We start from the raw sequence: 24,106 nt of genomic DNA on the forward strand, positions 1-24,106 counted from the left end.
ACAGCCTCAAGCTGTCCCCCTGGGTAGAGTGCTGCAGCATCACAGCTCACGGCAACCTCCAACCCCTGCCTCTGCCTCCCAAGTAGCTGGGACCACAGGTGCCCGCCACGATGCCTGGCTATTTTTTGGTTGCAGCTGTCATTGTTGTTTGGCGGGCCTGGGCTGGATTCGAACCTGCTACCTTAGGTGTATGTGGCTGGCGCCTTAACCACTTGAGCCACAGGTGCTGAGCCTTAAGCCCATTGTTGAGATGTACTGTTTTGGAAAATAAGATTCCTTTCAAAATCTTTTCTTTTGGCTGGGGCCAGGTTTGAACCCACCACGTCCCGTATATGGGGCCAGCACCCTACTCCTTGAACCACAGGCACCGCCCTCCTTTCAGAATCTTACTACTCATTGACAGTGCTGCTGGTCGCCTCAGAGCTCCAGTAGAGAAGTACAAGGATTGAAGGGTGTGATGTGAGAGAAACCGGGCAGGAGATACAAATTTGTGAGGCTCTTTTGTAAAGAAAATAGGATGAATAACATTATGTAGCAAATAACTAATACCCTATATCCTTGATAGCCCACCAGATGTGGTGTTGTGCTCGATAAGAAAGGAAGTGTGAGGGAATTGGGTCAAAATTATTAACATTTTATAGATTCTAAAAGCTGGAGACGTCAGTCAGGCAGGATGATTTAAATTCCGACGATCCCCAGTCAGCTGAACTTGAATATATGGTTAGTAAAGCTTTTAAAATTTAAAAAGGCAAAAGGAACTTTACTGTGGACATTTGTGTTTTTATTTTCTTTTGTTTTAAATTTCTAGTATGTCCTAATAATTTGGAGAAAAAAGAAAACTGATGTTTTAGAGAGTGACTTTGTTTGTTAAAAAATAACCATTATCAGAAAGCTGGATCCTACGGTGAATCTATGTTTAATTGTTTGAGAACGCTCTGGGCTGTTTTCCAAAATGACTGTACCATTTTGCGTGCTCACCAGCAGTGTGTAAGGGATTCAGTTTCGCCACATCCTTGCCAGCTCTCGCTTTTGTCTGTCTTTTTGATTGTAGCCATCCTACTGGCCGTGAAGTGGTATCTCATTGTTTCGTTGTTTTTTTTTTTTTTTTTGAGACATAGTCTCACTATGTCGGCCTGGGTGGAGTGCCATGGTGTCACAGCTCACAGCAACCTCAAGCTCTTGGGCTTAAGCAATTCTCTTGCCTCAGCCTCCCAAGTAGCTGGGACTACAGGCACCTGCCATGATGCCCAGCTGTTTTTTGTTGCAGTTGTCATTGTTGTTTAGCTGGTCCAGGTCAGGTTCGAACCTGCCACCCTTGGTGTATGTGGCTGGTGCTGTAACCACTGTGCTATGGGCACTGAGCCAGGTATCTCATTGTTCCAATCTGCATTTCCGTAATGATTGATGATGTTGCACATCTTTTCCTGAGTTGATTGGCCATTTGTATATCTTCTGTAGAGAAGTGTTCATTCAGATCCATTGCCCATTCTTTAAACTGGGTTATTGGTTTTAGTGAATTGTAGGACTTCTTTATGAGTTCTGGATGTGTTCTGATTCTTATCAGAGATATAACAAATATTGCAAATATTTTCTCCCATTTTTGAAGGCTTTTTATTTTTACTTTCCTGATAGCATCCTTTGAAACACAATTTTTTTTTTATTTTAACAAGATCTCGTTGATCTCTCTGTTGTTTGCGTTTGTGGTGTTATATCTTAGAAATGATTGCCTAATTCAAGGTTGTGAAAATTTATGTCTATATTTTCTCTTAAGATATTTTTGTCAATAGCCCTTACACTTAGTTCTTTGATCCATTTTGAGTTAATTTTTTTTTTTTTTGAGGCAGTCTCACCGTCACCCTGGATACAGTGCCATGACATTATAGTACACAGCAATCTTAAACTCTTGGGCTCAAGTGATCCTCTTGCCTCAGCCTCCCATGTGCCTGGGACTATAGGTGTGCACCATTAGGCTTGGCTAGTTTCTCTATTTTTAGTAGAGATGGGGTCTTTCTTTTGCTGGGGCCTATCTGAAACCCCTGAGCTCAGGTGATCCACCCACCTTGGTCTCCCAGAGTATTAGTATTACAGATCCGAGTCACCACCATGCCCAACCTGAGTTAATTTTTTATATGGTATGAGGTAGAGGTCTAATGACATTTTGCATGTAGACACCCAGATGTTGAAAACACTTTTCTTTCCCCATTGAAATATCTTGCCACTTTTGTCAGAAATAATTGGTTATGAATGTTGGAATTTATTTCCAGACTCTATATCACATGGATATGTGCATATCTTTGCATATACCACACTGTCTAGATTGCTGTGGGATAGTTGAAGTTTTGAAATCAGGAAGTTTGAATTATTCGGCTTTGTTCTTTTTTAAGATTATGGCTGTTCTGAATTTCTGTATGAATTTTAGGATTACCTTGTTACTGTAAAGAAGTCAGTTGAGATTTAGGGAGGCATGGCCCTGAATCTGTAGATGAATTTGTGGAGCATTGCTGTCTTAACAATGTCAAGTGTTCCAATTTGTGAATATGGGACACCTTCCCATTTCCATAGGTCTTCCTTGAATTATTTCATCAATGTTTTGCAGTTTTGAAGATTTCTTTTGTTAAGTCCTGTTTCTAGTTTTTTCTGTGGCTTAGAAGCTGCCACATTGATGTAAAGTGGTTGGTTAAATAATTCTAATACGTGTATTTTATTTTTTTATTGAATATTAATTTCATTACACTAAAAGGCAAAGATTATCACAGAGGACCAAAAAAGCAAGACTCAATTATATGTTATCTATAAAAAATCCACTTCACTAGCCTCGTGTGCCAGAGGTAGTGGGTTCAAACCCAGCCCTGGCCAAAAACTTTAAAAAAAAAAAAAAACCCACTTTAAATACTGTATAAAATTAAAAATATGTTAAAGGGAAAGGAAAGGAAAACATATATAGCATGCAAATACTAATCAAAAGAAACTAGAGTAGTTATATTAATAGCAGATTGAGTAGACTGTTTATTAAAATAGGCCTATTTAGCTGGGCATTGTGGTTGGCACCTGTGGTCCCAGCTACTCAGGAGGCTGAGGCAAGAGAATCGCCTAAGCCCAAGAACTGGAGGTTGCTGTGAGCTGTGACATCACAGCACTCTACCAAAGGTGACAGAGTGAGACTCTGTCTCTAAAAAATATAATAATAATAATAGTGGCTGGTGCCTGAAGCTCAAAGGAGTAGGACACTGGCCCCATATACCAGAGGTGGTGGGTTGAAACCCAGCCCCAGCCAAAAACTGCAAAAAAATTAAAAATAATAAATAGGCCTATTTTAATGTAAATACGAAACTCAGAAAGGCAATCTGAATTCACGTCTCAAGTTCATGATCATGTGAACTATGATAAGGCGCATTCCCCTTCCAGGAGTAGTAAATAGCAACACTCAGTCTATGTCTCCTTTCCCAGCTACAGAGAAAGGCCACAGTGTTAGGCATTTTCCTTCCTTCGTAGTGTCGGACTGACCTCATGCTCGTAGTGTTGGGCTGACCTCATGCCTCATTTCCAAAGGTCATCATTGACCCTTGACAGATCATATTATCGGAATGGCAGATGAACTCCTGATTAGGAGAGGAAAGAAATGGGAAACACCCACCATCTGGGCTTGTCTGGTAAAGCCTTTAACCATGGAGTAGAAATGGTAGGTCTGGCAGAGTTCTAAAACACCTGTTTCTGAGTGATCACCAACACTTAATATGATGTTAATTAATGCTCTAATATTTGGAGTGGGAAAGAATGCATTTTAAAGGGTTAACATTGCAGTTTAATCTAGGTTGGTTGGTCTGTCCATGTGTTTTCCCAAAACCATAACCAGGATCTCATGGTTAGTTGTTACCAAGATCTAAGAGTAAGCTGGTATTGTGATGAGACTAATAGGGAAAAATGGCTTTGTGTTAGTTTTTGGAGGGACAGCTTTGATGCTAAGACATGTTGTCCAAACAGCCGGTGACTAGGCCAGGTGTGGTGGTTCACACCTGTAATCCTTGCACTCTGGGAGGCTGAAGCGGGTGAATTGCTTGAGTTTAGGAGTTTGAGACCAGCCTGAGCAAGAGTGAGACTCCTGTCTCTAAAAAATAGCAGGATGTTGTGGCAGGTGCCTCTGTAGTCCCAGCTATCAGAGAGGCTGAGGTAAGAGGATCGCTTTGAACCCAAGAGTTTGAGGTTGCTGTGAGCGATGACGTCATGGCACTCTACCCAGGGCAACATAGTGAGACCCTGTCTCAAAGAAAAAAAAAAACCCAACAAAACAACAGCCAATGACTTGAAGTGAATCATTGAAGCCCCTTGATGCTAATTTTCTTTTCCATGTACTTGAAAGGGTTGACCTGTAAGGTTTCTCCCACTATGATATTCTGTGACTGCAAATCACCTCGACTTATATTCATCAAACAAATAGTCATATTTCAGATAAGACATTCCCTTCACATACAAACATGTTCCTCTGAGTTTTACATTTTAAGTCATTGTACTATGGCTTTGAGATTTTTTTTTTTTTTTTGCAGTTTTTTGGCTGGGGCTGGGTTTGAACCCGCCACCTCCGGCATATGGGGCCAGTGCCCTACTCCTTTGAGCCAAAGGCACCGCCTGGCTTTGAGATCTTTTTATTTTCTTTTGAAAGCAGCAGGCGGTGGTGAAGACTTAAAGTCGACCAACTTCATATCCTTTTTGTTCTAGCGAAATAGTCACTTGGGATGATAGCAATTTCCCAAACTTCCTAAAATTCAGAATTTAGCATGTTGGAGTTTAAAAATCAATTTTTTTACTTAAAACTTTAAAAACTAAAGTTCAGATAACTTTGTATCTCATTTCGTCACTTAATATATAATAGCCCCTCCCCCCCTTTTTTTTTTTTGCAGTTTTTGGCCAGGGCTGGGTTTGAACCCACCGCCTCTGGCATATGGGGCCAGCGCCGTACCCCTTTAAGCCACAGGTGCCACCCTATAATAGCCGCTTCTAATGACTGTCACACTGAACAGAGGTGCTAGCAACTTAACTTGCTTTTCTTGAATGTTCGAGATGCTTCTGGATCAAATTCATAAATGATTCTGCTAGATGAGTACATTAACAGTTAGAACTTGCGGCCAAGTTTCTTGTGCTAGATTATTAAAAGTAGTATCAGTAAGTTAAACCACCCTGTCCCTGAACATGCCTGGTCCACTTCACTCGGCCAGGTCGTTTCCCAGAAGCTTCATGTCATGGCTGACAACGTAGAAAAGTACTGGCTGCATCAGACCCTGATCGACATTAGATGTTGTTTTTAAAGTTTCCTGACATAACCATTAAAAATGTTACATCATTGTTTTAGTTTAATCTTTAATCACTGGTTTTAAAGAAACCGTATCTCATAAGACAGTGAAGAAGGGCAGAAAAAGAATGAACTTTTAAGGCGGAGGATGTTGGTTTAAATCCTGGTCCCGTCACTTTCTGTTTGTGTCATTTGCTAAGCATCTGTCTCTACGTCTCAAATTTCTCATTGGGAAATATAGGAATATTTGGAAAATAATTCCCAAGACGAGAATAATTTTGACATTACAGAAATGTTATCTAGAAGGTTCTCAAGTAATAGCTACTTCTGCTGTCAGGATGATGATGATCTTTTATGTTTATTTTCTCATTTTTATTTTTTATTTTTTTGAGACAGTTGTACTATGTTGCCCCTTGGTAGAGTGCTATGGCGTCACAGCTCACAGCACCCTCAAATTCTTGGGCCCAAGCAATTCTCTTGCCTCAGCCTCCCCAGTAGCTGGGACTGCAGGCACCTGCCACAACAACCGGCTATTTTTTGTTGTAGTTGTCATCATTGTTTAGCAGGCCCGGGCCGGGTTTGAACCTGCCAGCCTCGGTATATGTGGCTGGCACCCTAACTACTGAGCTACGGGCACTGAGCCTTTCATATTTTTTTTATAAAGCTAGGGGCATACTGTAGACGTCTTGTCCAAAAAGTTGAATTATTTTAAATCCTGAAAGCAAGAAAGACCACTAAAAATCAAGAACCATCATCATAGGATCTAGTTGTTTTAATTTATTTAAAGGTTATGATGCTATAGGATTCCAGCCGAGATTGCCTCTAAATAAAGCCTGGCCTACTGTTTGTAAGGAAGATGTCACACATGCCACAGTATACTATTATTACCTTGGTTCTATGGCACGTTAAAGTTGTTTGGGATACCGGAGGCATCTGACTTGTATCTACCCAGCTCCCCGATTGTTTTTCGCAAGCTCATCACTCTCAGGTGCCCCGTCGTCTGCCGGGAAGGTATAAAATGAGCTGCTCCTTCCTACCAGTTTCATAAAGATAGCACAGAAAAACTGGGTGGCTGTCTCTGCCTTCTCTTCTCCAAGTGCGGGGAAATGTCTGTGATGAGGGGATCCCAGTGTTGCCACTGTTCCCTTAGGACGTCTTTATTGTCACTTTATGATTATTATTACTTTCCTCACATACTTTTAAAAGCAGGTGCTGTAAGCTTGTTTATTAAGCTTAGATTAAGTTTAAAAGCTAGTTGGAAAGCAGTATTATGATGTACAGAGTAACGTGAATTTTTAAAAAACATCTACAGTGAACGTATAGGGGGGTGTTTAGAAAAACAAACACTGCATGTGAATTAAAAGCACTATTTCTTTTTCTTTCTTTTTCTTTTTTTTTTTTTTTTTGCAGTTTTTGGCCGGGGCTGGGTTTGAACCCGCCACCTCCGGCATATGGGGCTGGCACCCTACTCCCTTGAGCCACTGTGCTATCCAATAATTTGAATTTTTTAAAAACATCTATAGTGAACATATAGGGGGATGTTTCAAAAAACAAACATTGTGCATGAATTAAAAGCAGTATTTCTTTAAATTAAGATGAATTTGAATTTGTTTCTTTCTTTCTTTTTTTTTTTTTTTTGTAGACCAAAGAAATAAAAGACGTATTAGTATTCTTGGAGAGCTTATACATAATCTCATGGGTGGGTAGAAGTTGAATCCTTTTTTCTTCATTGTTCTGTATGAGTATTTATTTTATTTTATTTTTTAATTTTTGAACAGAGTCTCACTACGTCGCCCTTGGTAGAGTGCTGTGGTGTCACAGCTCACAGCAACCTCAAAGTCTTTGGCTTAAGCAAGTCTCTTGCCTAAGCCTCCCAAGTAGCTGGGACTGCAGGCGCCCACCAAAACACCTGGCTGTTTTTAGTTGCAGTTGTCATTGTTGTTTAGCTGGCCCAGGATGGGTTCAAACCCGCCACCCTCAGTGTATGTGGCTGGCGCCATAACCCCTGTGCTACAGGCACTGAGCCATCTGTATGAATTTTTTGATAATTATAGCCTGCCAAGCAAAAGGACATGGTAGGAAATTTAGGCTTTGAGTTGCATGTTCTACAATTGGAATAGGTAATTGAACTTACTACATTAAAGATTACAAAGAGTAAAATGAAAATGTTGCAGTAATGTTGTGTTAGGGAAAACAAGGGGATGAATGTTAAAGTTAATATTCTATATTGGGCTAAGGAAGATCGGTTGGGTAGAGATGTCTGAATCTCTGAAACCAGCAGGCTGGCTTACATTTTAATGTTCTTCCAGATTCTTTATGATCTCACTGGCAAACAAGTCGGTCCTAGTTTAAGTGCATTTCCTAGCGTATAAGTGCCCCACACAGCACATGCTGTCATATCTAGAATCATAATGTCATTGTTTTTTAAATCACTGATTAAAAAAAGACACACATTTCTATACAGACTGCAGTCAACTTTGTGATCTTGTGATCTCTATCTATATCAGTTTGAATATACTGTGATATTACAACATAATTGACCTGCCAAACATTATCTTTTGTTATTTAAGCCTCACCATATACTTTACATAGTCTTTTAACACATTGATTACCAGCCTAGAAATAAATTATTTTTTCCTGGGAGCCATAGTGTTTTATTAGCTCAAACTCACTAACGGCTACATGAGTTGTATTTAACTCATGCTAGTTTTGAGCCTGGGGAGTTGTGAAACATACATAATTCACACATCTGTTAACTTAATAAAAACACTGTGGCCTCAAGGAAAAAAATTTTTCCCTAGTGTGGCAGTCAGTGTGCAAGAGATATGTGAGTTATATATGCTTCACAAGGCCCTGTGCTCAAAACTAGCATAAGTTAAATATACACAAGGCAGTTAACATGTTAATTGCTTTTCATTTGTGTCATGAATGGAAACTCAGCATATTTTGTAGGCTTTTCTATAAAACTATTTTAACATGTAAACTTCTTTATTTTTTATATATACATATATGCACATATATATACTTTTTTTTTTTTGGCTCTCTTATTGTTGTTAAAAAATAGGAAAATTGGTCTGGGTGGGGTGGCTCATGCCTATAATCTAGCATTTTGGAAGGCTGAGGTCAGAGGATGCTTGAGGAATTTATGACCAGCCTAAGCAAGAGTGAGACCCTGTCTCTACAAAAAAAAATAGAAAAATTAATCAAGGGTGGTGGTGCCTGCCTGTACTCCCAGGTAATCGAAAGACTTGTTAGGCACAAGGCTCACTTGAGCCCAGGAGTTTGAGGCTGCAGTGACCTATGACACCGCTGGACTTTTAGCCCAGGTGACAGAGCAAGAGCCTGTCTCCCAAGGACAATATAGAAACCTTAAAATAAAGAAAATTAAAAATCACACCTACTGTACCTCCAGAACATTGCTGATAGACATTCTGGTAGGTTTGCTTCAATATTCTTTACTTTTTGTTTCACATTACATGACTTTACTTTTTACATAACATTTTAAATCATGTTTTTTCCCCATATGACATCCTAATAGAGGCTTTGCTGTACTTCATAAAGACTCATCTAGTGCCTAAATCTTATAACTGTAAACTATTTCATCTTTGGCACCAAAGTTTTCTTATTTTTTTTTCCTACTGTCCTTGATGATCCTTCTCTTAAATTAAGACTCTATAAAATAACAAAGACTGACACTTTATATTATTATTATTTTGAGACAGAATCTCACTATGTGTTGTCCTCTGTAGAGTGCAGTGCCATCACCACTCACAGCAACCTCAAACTCTTGGGCTTAAGTGATTCTCTTACCTCAGCCTCCCAAGTAGCTGGGACTCCAGGCAGCCGCCACAATGCCTGGCTATTTTCTTGTTGTGGTTATCATTGTTGTTTAGCTGGTCTAGGCCGGACTCGAACCCACTAGCCTTGGTGTATGTGGCTGGTGCCATAACCACCGTGCCACAGGCGCTGAGCCAAGAATGACACTTTATATTTATGTACTTCTCTCCTATTTAGTATAACTTCCAAAAATACGGATAATATGCAGGTGATATGAACTGATCTACTAAAGAACTTTTTTGAAGCAATGTTTAAACTTTGTTCCTCCCAGAAGCATACATATTATTAAAATACTTTCAACCTTAAAGTACTTATTTAGTGATATAAGTCAGTAAATAAAAAAATTGTGCAGCGTATAAAGAATACACTGGATTGGTAGATTGTGCCTAGAATGGTAGATTGTTGTTATTTTGGCACACTTCCGCCTGATGGCCACAAGAGGGCAGAATATATTTGGGAAGGAACTGCAACCCATCTTGGGCAGTCTCCTATTCAAGTACACCTTTCCACGTTGTGTGGGTGCTTCACTTTCAACTTTTCTTTCCAACTGGCACTCTTTCTCTTTATTTCTGCAGCTTCTTGTTCTGCTCTTAGAAAAAGGCAATAAGCAACATTTAGGATACGTGGTGTAGCTTAATATACTTAAAGTACATTTTTTAATGAATGCGATTAATTGGTGAGTAGATTCTGACTTCTTGTTTCAGGCAGTGTAGGCTAAAGCATCTCCCTTTTTAGAAGCATAATCTTGAGTTCATTATTACTTAGCAAATATCGAATACAACCACAAACAAAAACCCTCCTCCTTTAGGGAGTGGTGGTGGTGTCTATTTTTAATAATATCAATAGTGGACTCTTCCGTTTATGATTTTAATGCTGATTGGTATCTTGCTGTTTTTAAAGGTTTCAGGGGATGGACAAAAGTCTTGGCATGTGTTTAAATATCCAGATACTGGTGGAGAAAAGTGTTTGGGTTTTTTAAAAATAAATTATGGTAATATAAAAAGGCAACATGTAGCTTTTCTGGACATTAATTCCTTGATTATTTGTGCATCAGTAGCTGTGGTGCAATATATTTAGGAGATTTGCTGTCTGTATCTCCAGCTGGGCACGGTATTGGGTCTGTCTCCCTTGCTGGCAAGCTCTGAGACATGGCAGGTTGGGGGCTTGAGTGTTTCATCCTGATTCTTCCCTTCCCTTTTCTGACCATAAATGCTCTGTAGAATTTCTAAAAGAATAGCTATATCCCGCTCATTTAGCATTTAATAGGGTTATTTATGGTTAACAATTTTTGCATTTATTTCTGAGTTCTGAAACTTGTGGAACTCTTGTGTTAACATCTGGTAGAGAAATTGCATTGCCCTTTTACGGTTGACTGTGAGGTACTCAGCACATGAGAATTCAAGTTGAACTTTAACATTTTGACAACCTGTCTTTAATGTATGAGAACAGACATTTTATTAAACATTGTGGTCTGGAACATTTATTGCTTGAAGTCTTTCTTTTAAACTTTTTTAACCTGTATGTAACAGGTTTACCTGGAAAACATCTGAAGAAAACATGCTCAAGTTATTAGCTTGAATACGAGTAATTAAAAATTTTAAAATCAAAGCACAGATTAATGCGATCTCCATTTTTTTTCTAATTACCACATTAACATCAGGCACTTGAAGTAGTTAATTTCCCTTAACGATCTGGCCAGCCTTCCAGGCTCTGTGACGCGATTGGTTACAGAAAGCTCCAGAGACCACCCACTCTCCCCTCCCTTCTCATCTTTGTTGAAAACCACAACATAAGCATGTACCGTGTGATGTAACTCGGAGGCTGCTTACTTCTGGATTTGCTAAGAGGAGGTTTTTATACAGAGGAAGAGCATTGTTTTGGCAACATCTGGGAGTGAAAGTGGAAGCCAGAAACACTTGGATCCCTCTGTTGGTTTTTTTTTTTTCCCCTCTTCTTTTGCACGTCTGTTGTGGAATGACATTTGCCATGTAGGCATGCTTCCTCCTGTGTTTCTTGGCTTTGGGGAGTACTGAGTTGAAAAAGACAGTATGTGATGGTTTATGGAAGAAGCTGCCTCTTCTGTGAAGTCTTTCCACCTGCCCTGAAGACATGTTGTTGTCTCCCAAATTCTCCTTATCCACCATTCACGTACGGCTGACTGCCAAAGGATTGCTTCGAAACCTTCGGCTTCCTTCGGGGTTTAGGAAAAGCACTGTTATTTTCCATGCAGGTTGGTCTTGCGTAGATCTGTCTTTAGTGTTGGGTTGGGGTGTGGGGGGTGTTGATTAACTTGGAGATGTTTATCATCAGATTTTCTAAGGAGACAGATAATTGGGGGAAGGGAAATGAAGCTCTCTCTAAAGAGAGAACTAAGGTTAATTTTGAAAAGTAAGCAGTTTTCTCTTGCGTTTCGGCACACGGGCGCGTGATACTTCAATGTGTGCAAGTCGACTGTGTCCTGATCGTGTTTGTGGAACGCAGAGCTGTCTCCTCGGGGCTCCCTAGCTCTCCTCTCTGTCACTAAGCAGATCTGTGAAAACCAACACCTGTTAAATTACATTTTACTTCCGATGATTTTGGAGATCGGACGCAGTTCGTGAAGAAAACCATTTCTCATTCCCTTATGAAAGGAGATGAGAAGCTTTCCCCAGTTCTTCATGCTGTGGTTCCTCACTGAGAAGTTGACAGGCTATTTTAATACCTGTCGATGCAAAAGGTTTCTCCAGCCTAAATGCTTAGGAAGTCAAAACATCCTAGTGGATGGGGAGAGGCAGTAAGTGGGTCACAGTGCAGCTCACTCATCTTCACAGCAAAAATGCTTGCAGTTCCAAAGCACTTCCCCGGGGTTTGTTTATATCTGCTTTTTATTTCCCGTGCCTAAGATGGAAATAAATTGAGTGTGTATTTTAGGTGTCTGCAAACCTGCCTGCCCCCTTGTAGGGGATTTGGTCGACCGATGTTGCTCCTTCTTTTTTTTTAGATGATCTCTGCGACCATGGTAAATTGAGTTGCTTTTATTCTGAGTGTAAGTGGATAGCTGAGATGCTATTAGACACGTTTCCGGCTGGTTAGCGTTCACTGTCATAGGATTTTTTTAATGAGGACGTAGAGGGATTTTATTTTCCTATTTCTTGGGCATCTCAGCCCCTACATGTCCTGTTTTTCACTCGGCTTGTCTCTGTCCCTGGTGATTTTTTTTTCCAGCTGACTGTTTTTAGTTTTCCCAGAGGCATCTGCCTTATCTGTAGGAGAATTCTCACTCTCTCTGGCACCTCTCGCTCATGTTTCATAATTCTCCTTGACCTGCCGCTTGAGTTTGCCAGCCATCGGCACTCTGAGTCGGAGCCTGTGGCCGCAGGTGTGTGCAGGCAGCCAGCATCCAGCAGGTAAACAGTGGCCCTCTTCTCCTAGCCCAGGGGTGACTGCCATTCTTCCAACCTGAAAAAATAAATAAAAAGGTGGGGGGAAAAATACAGGTACCCTATATTTGCAAAACTTTGCATGATCTAAAATACCTCCAAATAGCTTTTAATTTTAACTATTGTAAAAAATAATCCATGTTCCAAGTTAAAAATATCAACCAGGATAGAGGTTGGACCATCCTAAGTCAGCCTGGCTCCCTGCCCTCTCCATGGCGACAGCCACTCTGTTGGCCGCTTAGGATCCTTCCTGTAATTTCTAATCACGTATAAACCTGTGTTGTCTTAGACAGCCTTTTTTATTATACAGAAATGAAAGCATATATATTCTTCTATACCTTTTCAAAGTTAATGTATCTTAGGTCGTCATATTAATGTATGTTTATCTACTGCATTAAAAAAATCCTATAATATTCCATTGTTAGGAGAGGCATGATTTATGTAACCATTGTTCTAGTGGTGGGTTTTTTAGGTGTTTGTAGTATTTTTGTGAAAAACAGGTAGCTTTCCAAGACAGTTTACACAAAAGACACAGGACTTTGATTGCCAGACTTTAATTAATAGTGATGTTTTAGGTACATTTTAATCCTGAGTTTATATTAAAATATTTTTAAAAAATTGATTGCAGTGACAGCTTTTCAGTCTAGAGCACACAGAGAGATCCTCGAGTCAATTTTTTTAACACCAAGATGTCAGAGGCTCAGAGAAGTGGATCAGGTTGCCCAAGGGCACACAGCAAGTGGCAGAGATGGGACTAAAACCTAAGACCCATATTGAGAATTTTTGGCTCAAGTAGACTGTGTCCTGATCGTGTTTGTGGAATGCAAATTTTTTCAATTTTGAGAAAATTTTGCACATTTTCCCAGTTGTGAATTTTGCTGTGATTCTGTTAGACCCAGAGAAGTGATGGAGAAAGAGTTTGGTGACGGGGAAGCATTTTAAAATTATGTAATAAGTATAATTCCACTTAACCCCAGCACGAATCTTTTGCGAGCTTATCTACTTTACAAAGTTCTAAGTTCTGAGAACTCTTCTGATAAAATGGATATTGAAGCCATTTCAGTAACTCTTACCCAAGCAGTAACTTGTGTTTGTATTTCTAATAAAGCACCTAGTATGCGCTGGCTTGGTGGCAGTGGTGTTGACTGGGATTCCAGGAGTCCTGGTTCATGGCTTTGGTTCTGTTGGCGACTATGGGAATGGCGTTGGGCTCCTAACCTCACAGAGCTAGAAAATAAAGGCATTGGATGAATTTTCTAGCTGGATTATAAAACCCTGGATGTGTTACTTTGCCTGGAAATTCATCATTTCTCTCCCGTGCCTTACCTCCTAAATTGAGTGAATACTTCTGACTTAACTATTTCTCTCCCTTCTCGGGCCATTAAAACTCAGTCGCGGCTCGGCGCCTATAGCTCAACCAGCTAAGGCGCCAGCCACGTACACCTAAGGTGGCGGGTTCGAATCCCCAGCCGGGACCCGCCAAACAACAATGACGGCTGCAACCAAAAAATAGCCGGGCGTTGTGGCGGGCGCCTGTGGTCCCAGCTACTTGGGAGGCGGAGGCAGGAGGCTCGCTTGAGCCCAGGAGTTGGAGGTTGCTGTGAGCTGTAATGCCACGGCACTCTGCCCAGGGGGACAGCTTGAGGCTCTGTCTCAAAAAAAAAAAAAAAAAATCTCAGTCGCCTTTGAATCGTCATCTGTCCTCACTTATCTACAATCCGTTGGTGGCAAGAATGTAGACTTCCACCCTGTCACATCTTTGTTTTTTGCCCATCACCACTACCCTGATTCTAGCACGATTAGGTCAAAACATGTGACACTGCGCTTCTCAGAAGTAAAAAGCAGCCTGAATATTGACAATTTTGTCCCCTCTAACCTAAGATGTTTGGGTTATCTGAAGCATTTGATACTCAGCCCATTGTCTTGCCCTGCTTCTAAATTCTCTCTCACATTCCAGATTAATTCACTCATGTCACACAGGAGCGTCAATCAGACATGCCCTGTGTGCCAGTCACAATACTGGGTGCTGGGATTACAGCCAGGACTGCGTCCCATGTGGCCCCTGCCTTCACCCAGCCCACGATTAAAGAGGAAGGGACAGACACAGACCACCGAGTAACCTGGTAGGACAGACAGCTTAAGCAAAAGGCCCAAGGCTTTCATGACCGGAGTTTAGCTAACAGTGATATTTTAGGTACATTTTATTATCTGAATTTACATACAAATTATCTTTAAAATTTGACTGCAGTTGTAATTTTTTAAGCAAGAACACACGTAGAGATTCTGCCTTATTTTATGCCAGGACGTCTGAGGCCTTGGGGAGGTAAATTAGCTTGCCCAAGGGCACACAGAAAGTGTCAGGGATGGGGCTAAACCTATAGCCTCTATTTAAGAGTAGGCATCCTGGCAGCTCTCAGCAAGTGGAGGTACCTTTATCCAGAAGGGCCTTTTAAATTGGATTCTCAGAATATGCAGAATTAGCCAACAAACCAAAAGTGTTCCAGAGAAAACAGCATTCAAAAACCTGGAGGATAAGGAAAAGATGATTCCTTCAAGGAAACAGAAGCATTGGAGTGTTTTTGAACATAGAATGTGATACGAGAGAGGGGCAGGCCATGAGAGGGGCCCAGGCAGAAGAAGCCCTTTCATGGAACCGTGTACAGGGTGCTGCACACTCTGTTACTAGATGGCACCGTTGACCAAGTGCATTGCTGGGTCGAGTAGCTCATCTCCCCTGGAAATAGGGGCGAGAAGAGAAAAGGTGAATGTGGCCGCTGCTCTCCACGTTGCTGCAGAATTTCAAAGGCACAAATGAAGACGCCAAGATCAGGGAGGAATCTTCTAGGAAGTCCCGGAACGACTTCACTGACTCACCAAGGGATCAAGCTCAGTCCGTTTCAGGATTTTACCTAAACGTGTTCATTCCAATTTTATAACGAGTCATTGGTAGAAACAAATTTTCTACAAAAGCATTCCTTGCCTCTTGGAATTCAGTTTTTCTGTGAAGCTGAAGATACTTGTAGTACTTGTCACGAGGACAGATGAATACTGGTTGTTCTTCTTGACCCCAGTGATGGTGACTACGCTGAAAAGTAGAATTCTTCCTGCTGAGCTAGTGAGATTAAAAGTAAAAAGAAGGGAGGAAAGGCAGAAACAGTATTAGAGCAAATATTTCGATTAAAGCAGCACTAAAGAGAACTATTCAAGTAGGTGTTCAGTCAATCAGAGGCAGAATGTGGATATTGTTTCATTAGAATAAAACTCATCAGATTATGTTCTTGTATTCACTTTTGAGACTGTCAAATGGAGCTGTTTTTAGCCACAGATAACAGACAGCTTATCTAAGAGGTAGTTTGTTTCAACTAAGAAGCAGCAGCTTTGACGTTGTCGAGAGGCACAGCAATGTCAGAATCAACAGCTCTGCTATTTTCTTAGACCTTTCCTTATGCCTGTTGCCTCATGAATTCACAATGACTGCTCCAGGAAGGAAGAAAAAGAGCAGGAAGGGGGGTGAGGCCAAACCACTTAAGCTTATATCTCATTGGCTTAGTCTTGTCACATGGTGTCTCTACCTACAAGGGAGCCTGGGAAATGGAGTACCTGACTTATCGTTGTTGTATACGCAGGAATAAGACAGGTTGAGGCTCGGCGCCTATAGCTCAACCAGCTAAGGCACCAGCCACGTACACCTACGGTGGCGGGTTCGAATCTCCAGCCCGGACCTGCCAAACAACAATGACGGCTGCAACCAAAAAATAGCCGGGTGTTGTGGCGGGCACCTGTAGTCCCAGCTACTTGGGAGGCTGAGGCAGGAGACTCGCTTCAGCCCAGGAGTTGGAGGTTGCTGTGAGCTGTAATGCCATAGCACTCTACCCAGGGGGACAGCTTGAGGCTCTGTCTCAAAAAAAAAAAAAAAAGACAGGTTGAGAACTTTATGACAGTATGTGCCACAGAAAAGGCAAAAGGGTTACTTCTCAGAAGCTGATACTAGCCACTTAAGGGGAGTATGTAATTTAACAAGTTGAACCTTGAAACCGGCCTTGCAGTTTTTGTCTGTTATATGAATTTTGGGGTGGGAGGCGTTAATGATTACCTACTAGTAATTATTTCAGTTAAACATTTAGTTTGGACACAAGTCTTAGTATTTGATTTTTGATCTCTTAAATGAATTAATTTTAAGTTATAAAATACATTGAGAAAGAATGTTCTTAACTTTAGATGTCGGTCTTATACATTTTTATTGGTAGTGCTTTTCTGGACGAATTGCACTGTTAAGGTAGCAGTAAATAAACTTCAGCTTCTCTTGTGTTTCTCTCATACTACAAGATACAGAAGACAAGCCATTTGAGAAAGCTTCTGTAGAAATATATTAAACACTAGCCTTCATATGGACCTTGGTTTTTTGTTTGTCTTAATGAGCATTTTCACTTACCAGTTTCATCAAGTTTTTGTTATTGTTTTCCGTCTGTCTGTTTTGAGACAAGGTCTTGCTTTGTCACCCAGGCCAGTGTGCAGTGGTGTGATCACAGAGCTCACTAAAGCCTCAAAGTCCTGAGCTCAAGACATCCTTCCACTTCAGCCTCCTGAGCAGCTGAGACTATAGGCTAAGGCTACCACACTTGGCTTAGATTAGAGTTTGCGTGTAAAAAAATAAGATTCAATCTTTTGTAGATGACAAAAGAGATAAGAAGGACCAAGATCAAGAATAACAGATGAGAGATATATCTTTCCACCTGCCCATTTGTTCCCTTACCCTGAATCCAGAGTAAGGATTCTTGAAAGACTTTGCTGGCCTCTTGCCCGATGGGTAAGCCTTTGCTAATTACTGGTATTTTGAATGGTATTATGCTGAACACATTTTTGTTGTCACAGATCGAGGCTGAGCTCCTGTAGCTACGGTGTTCCTATAACTATATATGACTTTTCCTTCATAATACATAACTTATTTTTTAATTATTATTTTTATTTATTTTATTAAATGTTAGCTGTGTACATTAATGCAATCATGGGGTACAGTGTGGTGTTTTCATATACAATTTGAAATATTTTCATCAAACTGGTTAACATAGCCTTTATGTCATTTTCTTAGTTATTGTGTTAAGACGTTTATATTCTACTCTTAGAAAGATTCACTTGTACCCTTGTAGGATAAACCATAGAAGTGATCCCTCCAATCTCCCTCCCTCCACCCATTCCCCCTCCCCCCCGCATTCTTAGGCTGTTATTAGGTTATAGCTTACATATAAAAGGTATAAATTAGTTTCATGATAGGGGTGTGTACATTGGGTACTTTTCCCTCCATTCTTGTGATACTTTGCTAAGAAGAACATTTTCCAGCTCCATCCATGTGAACATGAAGGACGTAAAGTCTCCATCTTTCTTTATGGCTGCATAGTATTTCATGGTGTACATATACCAAGTGCCCATCGATCCATGAGTGGATCAGAGTAAGGATTCTTGAAGGACTTTGCTGGCCTCTTGCCCCATTGGTAAGCCTTTGCTAATTACTGGTATTTTGAATGGCATTATGCTGAACACATTTTTGTTGTCACAGATCGAGGCTGAGCTCCTATAGCTATGGTGTTCCTATAACTATAGCTTTGTTATATGACATGAAAATCTGCCCTTCATTAGTCTTCTAATGAAGAAGGTAGAGAGGTGTTAAATGACTTTTCCTTCATAATACATACTTATTTTGATACATTTTTAGAAGTTAAGCATTGAGGGACTGGGCGTGGTGGCTCACGCTTGTAATCCTGGCACTTTGGGAGGCTGAGGTGGGCTGATTGCCTGAGCTCAGGAATTCAAGTCCAGCCTGAGCTAGAGCGAGACCCCTGGCTCTAAAAAATAGCTGGGTGCCTGTAATCCCAGCTAGTAGGGAGGCTGAGGCAAGAGGATCACTTGAGCGCAAGAGTTGGAGGTTGCTGTGAGCTATGACACCATGGCACTCTGCTGAGGGAGGGTGACAAAGTGAGACTCTGTCTCAAAAAAAAAAAAAAAAAAGGTCTTGGCGCCTGTAGCTCAGCGGCAAGGGCACCAGTCACATACCCTGGAGCTGTTGGGTTTGAACCCAGCCCGGGCCTGCCAAACAACAATGACAACTACAACCAAAAAATAGCTGGGTGTTGTGGTGGATTCCTGTAGTCCCAGGTTCTTGGGAGGCTGAGACAAGAGAATCACTTAAACCCAAGAGTTTGAGGTTGCTGTGAGGTGTGACACTATGGTACTCTATCAAGGGTGACAAAGTAAGACTCTGTCTCAAAAAAAAAGAAAGAAAGAAAGAAAGAAAATTATAAAATAATAATTGCACTGGAGCCAGTAAGTTCATAGAGAAGGGCCTTGCAGACTTTTTCTTCTTGTTTTAGAATTAGTGCCTGGTGGTGACAGGATACTATTCCTGGTCCTGGCTTCCTCCATGTGTTAAATTTAAAAGGACACCTTGTTGGTGCCACTGTCATTACTGATTTTTTTTTTAAAAAACTGCTGACATTAGTAGGCTTTGTAATACTGAGCAGTTTTTTATTACCTGATAAAATTAGTAAGTGAAAATGCTTGCTAAGACAAAAAACCAAGGCCCGGATGAAGGCCAGTGTTCAATATTTCCAGAAGAAAAACTGTAGTTTATATACTAATAGAGGGGGGAAAAGCCATTATTAGCAGCTGCCATCTTAAGAAATGGCTCCTTGTTCACATCAGTGGGGCCTCGATGGGTCTATATCTTATCTTTCCCTTCAGCTTTGCTCTAAGACAGTGGTTCTCAACCTTCTTAATGCCGCGAACCTTTAATACAGTCCAAAGGGGTCGCGACCCACAGGTTGAGAACCGCTGCTCTAAGACCTATGCATTTCATTCACATGTGGTGCAAGCAACATAACACAAGATCCTCGTTTTCTAATTTAAGTCAAAACAAAAATTCAGATTTTTAAAACTAAAATTCGTGTTCTTAATGAAATTTTTGTTGCAGGATTAGAATGAAAACATCCTCTCACCCTTGGGGTGTTTAACGTTGACCTTGAGCTCTGTCACTTGCAATTTTTTCTGTGTGTCTTGTTTTTACAGCACGTGCTCTTCTAGGCCGAAACAAATCTATAAAGTTAACATATTAAGGTGGATTTTTCAGTTGCTTAGAAGGTCATCCCTCTGAGGGAGGTGATACCTTCTTAATACCTGTGAATGTGTGAGTCTTTATTTACCCATTTTTGTAGTTCGCAGTCTCTTGTGGCTCCAGGAGAGCTTTAGAAATCAGCATTTTCCCTGCTGGGTAAGTGGAAAATACTTAAGGTCCAGTTTGGGCTTTATTTCAGGAAAAATTTTGCAAGCATGCTTAACCCAAAATAGGAATTTTTATACAGACATGCCTTCTATTCTCTGATTTGCTTTTAAAATGAAAAACAAAAGTTTTTATGTTTCATATATAAAAATGTTTCTATATATGAAAAGCCTTTTTACATGTAATACACATTGCAGCATATCTGATCAATATAGTAATGTAAAATTTTCAGTGCTAGGGTTTGTTCAAGTCCTTCCACAACACAAAGAATTGGCTTGGATAATTTTAAAAATGTAAACATTGGGCTGGACTTAAAATGTTTCCTGTTAAGTAAATGCCGTATCTTCCTAGAAATACAGTAGTATTTGTGCCTCCTAAGTTATGATTACTTTTCTTTTAGAGTAAACACACGAAGGAAATACTAGAAAACTTGAGGCAAATTTAAACTAGTCCTTTTTTTTTTTTTAACATAATTTGCATTTGTATGGAGAATATAAATGTCTTAACACAATAACTAAGAAAATGGCATGAAGGCTGTGTTAACCAGTTTGATAAACTAGTCCTTGATGACGTGATAATTTTTAGAAACATTTTGAGTTGTACAGATCTCCATGAGTTCATTGTTAAATTGTTCTGACTAGAAGGTGAGTGTGTCCACACTCCTGTGTGTTAGGGACAGTCTTTGGGAAAATCAGACAGCGTGTGATTACATTGGGAGGGAAAATGAGTTTGGAATAGACTGATTGGTGAGGAGTCGAGCAGTGTGGAGAATGTCATCGCACTGTCCTCAGCACATCCCCCCCTCTCCCGACCCTTCCTCCCTCTGCCCTTACCCTCATCCCTGTGCTTATCTCCTCTGGATGGTACTTCTGGCGGGAAGCCCGCGACTCATCCTGGATGTCTCCTGATCCACCTGGCCACCCAGGCCTCGGTCCTGCCTCCTCAGCTCCTTACTCTTTTCCCACTTGCACTGCTGCTAACCCAGGTGATTCTCTTCCTGGCCCCTCCCCGCCCCAGCTCAGGTCATTCTCTGCCTCCTCCTGGACAAAATCTTTCATGGTGCCCATGTTCTTGCCCATTTCTGTCTCCACCCCATCCTTCTGCTTCTGCTTGGGGAGTGCTGACCATGTTGTGATTAGTACTGGGAGCCCTTGTGCACCCCCACCCCTGTGTCTGCTGGCTTCAGCTGCCTGCAGTGGCCATCCTCTGCTTATCAGTCTGCCAGATGTGCAGATGTCCTCCCAGATTCTGCCTCTGGGGAGCCCTTCCTGAGTGCCCAGACCTAGCTGTCCTGCTGTCTACTCTCCCACTGCCCTGTGTCCAGAATTCCAGCATCTAAAAGTTCCCTGAGAGCAAGGCCCAGTCGGTGAGGAAGAAATCCCAGAGGCATTTATGGAATGAGCATCAGTTGTCTGGGCAATCATTTCTATCTGAATACTCTTTTTAGAAAACATATTTCCCAATAATTACCATTTTAATGCTTTGTTTTTGTGAAATATCCCAGGATAAACATCCATCATCAAATGCTGAGGAAACATTAATTCAAATAACTTGTGTATAAAACCTCTTATGGTAGGCCAGGTGCGGTGGCTCACGCCTATAATCCCAGCACTCTGGGAGGCCGAGGCTGGTGGGTTGTCTGAGCTCACAGGTTCGAGACCAGCCTGAGCAAGAGCGAGACCCCCTCTCTAAAAGCAGCCAGGCATTGTGGCGAGCACCTGTAGTCCCAGCTAATCTGGAGGCTGAGACAGGAGAATCACTTGAGCCCAAGAGTTTGAGGTTGCTGTAAGCTGTAACACCACAGCACTCTACCGAGGATGACATAGTGAAATTGTATCTCAAAAAAAAAAAAAAAGATACCTCTTCTAGCTATAGATGAAGACAGAAGAGAATAGGCTTCTGTCCAGGCTGCTGGCAGAGATTCAGTGATCCCTTGCCAGCCCCTGAGTTTATTACCTAGATTTTATTAACCCACAAACATTAGTCTTTAATATGTAGTAGAGAGCACACACCACCTGGTACCTGTCACCTGTGTACAGATGGGTGGAGATTTGAAAGTTGAACAGGAAGAGATTGACACTAGGGAATCATGAATCAGTAGAGATCCTTGGTGTCTTCCTGCGTCCCTGAACAATGCCATCCACTTGTGCGATGCCTCCCCCGCCAGCCCCCAAGGCACCAAGCCCACCTGTACTACAGCATTGCTACCAAGACTTTGATAAATAATCGATGACTGAATTAGGTCAGTGAGTACACAAAATCTAGACCAGTTAGTGACTGAATTCTGTGTTTCATGGAACCCAAGGCAAACTCTGTTCGAAGGTCTTACCTCTAACTTTTTTTTCATAATTTGAAAGACCAGCAGATTCAGTAAACTTAGGGCTTGTTTAGACTTCGAATCTGTGTGTCCTTGGCTGCCAGTATGTGACGAGGGTTCCTCTGTGTCTTACTGATTAAGTTTAAAGTGAGGTTTCTGAGCAAAAGAACGAAGACAGCAAACTGTTCCTCCTGTTTTTCAGGGAAGTACAGGTATTTTGTTGAGAACTTTGCTTTCCTGATGGAGGCTTCAGTGTCACTAGAGTGAGTCCCGGAAAGGCTACATCAGAGCTGACAGTTCTGTTGGGAGAAATCTGAATTGATGTAGAAATCGACATGTAATGTTTCTGACTAAATTGATCTTTGAAATCAGAAACAACGTATGTTACACTTTTAGACCTGGCTGCATTATCAAAACAGTAACATGCTGATAAACGGTGTCTCAGGGCAAGGTTTGGCTCCTGTTATGCTAATTTCAGGTAAATAATGAACCCTGTAGTATTTAAGGGAAACCCATGGTTTATTCAGCATTAGTAAAGTCCTATCTTCATGAGGGCTTTGAGTGTTACTGGAGACTTTTACGTCCTCCCGGATCTTCATTTGAGCCAGTTTTGAGGAGAGAGGAACGGTATGCAAATTGGGTCATCTGCAGCCACGTGGCACAGTTCTGTCCTTAGGGAACACAGTATGTGGGGCAGAAGATCGAGGTCACAACACTCATTGCCAGCTCCAGGTAGAGGAGCTTATTTGCTGTTATGTTAAATTTGAAGATGTGCACTCCTAGAAGAATATGTCTGTATGTTCTTTCCTTCTTAATTGTAAACCTCTTCTGCATAGTCACTACCATGTGTAATACATTGATTCCTTATAGATTCCCCAAGGAGGCATTCTAGATAGACCATGTTTTCTTGATGGATCCACATTAAAGATTTAAGTGCTCAAAATTCACGTTGGCCACCTTTTAAAGTCAAAATTCACGTTAGCCACCTTTTAAAGTCAATTTTATTTATTTTTTTAATTTTATATTGAATTTTTCTATAGGCAATACATGTACCCCATGGTTAAGAGGTGTACAGCAATGCTTTAGCATTTTCAATCTACCTGGTTCCTATTCTCATCCCTGAAAAAGTAAACATTATTTCATACGTATCCCATGACATTTTTGTTATACACAAAGAAGCAAGCATCTTAAAGAGTATTTTCTCCAAAAACATTAACATGAAAGATTCATCTCTCAGAGTTTGTTAAGTAATTGTAACCAGTTTTAAAACTTTAATTTTATGTTAAGTAATATACCACTGATTGGCATAGAAATTCTAGAAGGAGAATAAAACATTATTTAGGACTCACAAATGGTAAAGCAATTATCAACAATCAAATGAATTTTAAAGAAAATACTGGTAGGGCATGTAGCAGTGACATCAGTCAGGAGAATGACTTTATGTTGTGGTCAATTCTAGAATCTAGAATTTAGGCTATCTAAAAATAGAGTCAAAGAATTAAGTTTTTGTGGTGTGTTTATGAAATTATCACATGTTTATGTATAGGTTTATTTATTTTTTATTGAATCCTAGCTGTGTACATTAATGCAATCATGGGGTTCAATGTGCTAGTTTTACACACAATCTGAAATGCTTTCATCAAACTGGTCAACATAGCCTTCATGGCTTTTCTTAGTTATTATGTTAAGACATTTATATTCTACACCTAGTAAATTTCACCTGTACCCTTGTAAGATGCACTGTAGGTGTGGTCTCACCAATTACTCTACCTCTACCCATCCTTCCCCCTCCCCTCCCCTTCTTCTTGGGCTATAATTGGGTTATAGCTTTCATAAGAAAGCTATAAATTGGTTTCATAGTAAGACTGAGTACATTGGGTGTGGGTTTATGAGTTATCAGATAACGGGCTGGAATATATTAAGGTAGCATTTTGTTAAGCTTATTGCATAAATATTTATGTGTGTGTGTATATATATAT

The 24,106-nt window shown here is 40.7% G+C and overlaps 1 protein-coding gene across 9 annotated transcripts in view; it reads left to right on the top strand.

Moving 5' to 3' along the window:
* The window catches only part of MTUS1 (microtubule associated scaffold protein 1), a 150,806-nt gene that overhangs the window by 89,241 nt on the left and 37,459 nt on the right, over window positions 1–24,106 (top strand). The window contains exon 1 of one of the 9 annotated variants that reach the window (XM_012810028.2): window positions 10,919–11,351. The exons of the other annotated variants lie outside the window; for them this stretch is intronic. Within the exon in view, the coding sequence (XP_012665482.1) occupies window positions 11,231–11,351 (121 nt within the window). The 5' untranslated portion in view covers window positions 10,919–11,230. Of the gene's footprint in view, window positions 1–10,918; window positions 11,352–24,106 lie in introns of those variants that run through there. 9 annotated transcript variants of the gene reach the window in all.

This window comes from Otolemur garnettii, unplaced genomic scaffold (assembly GCF_000181295.1).
Source record: "Otolemur garnettii isolate 467f Iridium unplaced genomic scaffold, OtoGar3 scaffold00121, whole genome shotgun sequence".
Taxonomy (NCBI): Eukaryota; Metazoa; Chordata; class Mammalia; order Primates; family Galagidae; genus Otolemur; species Otolemur garnettii.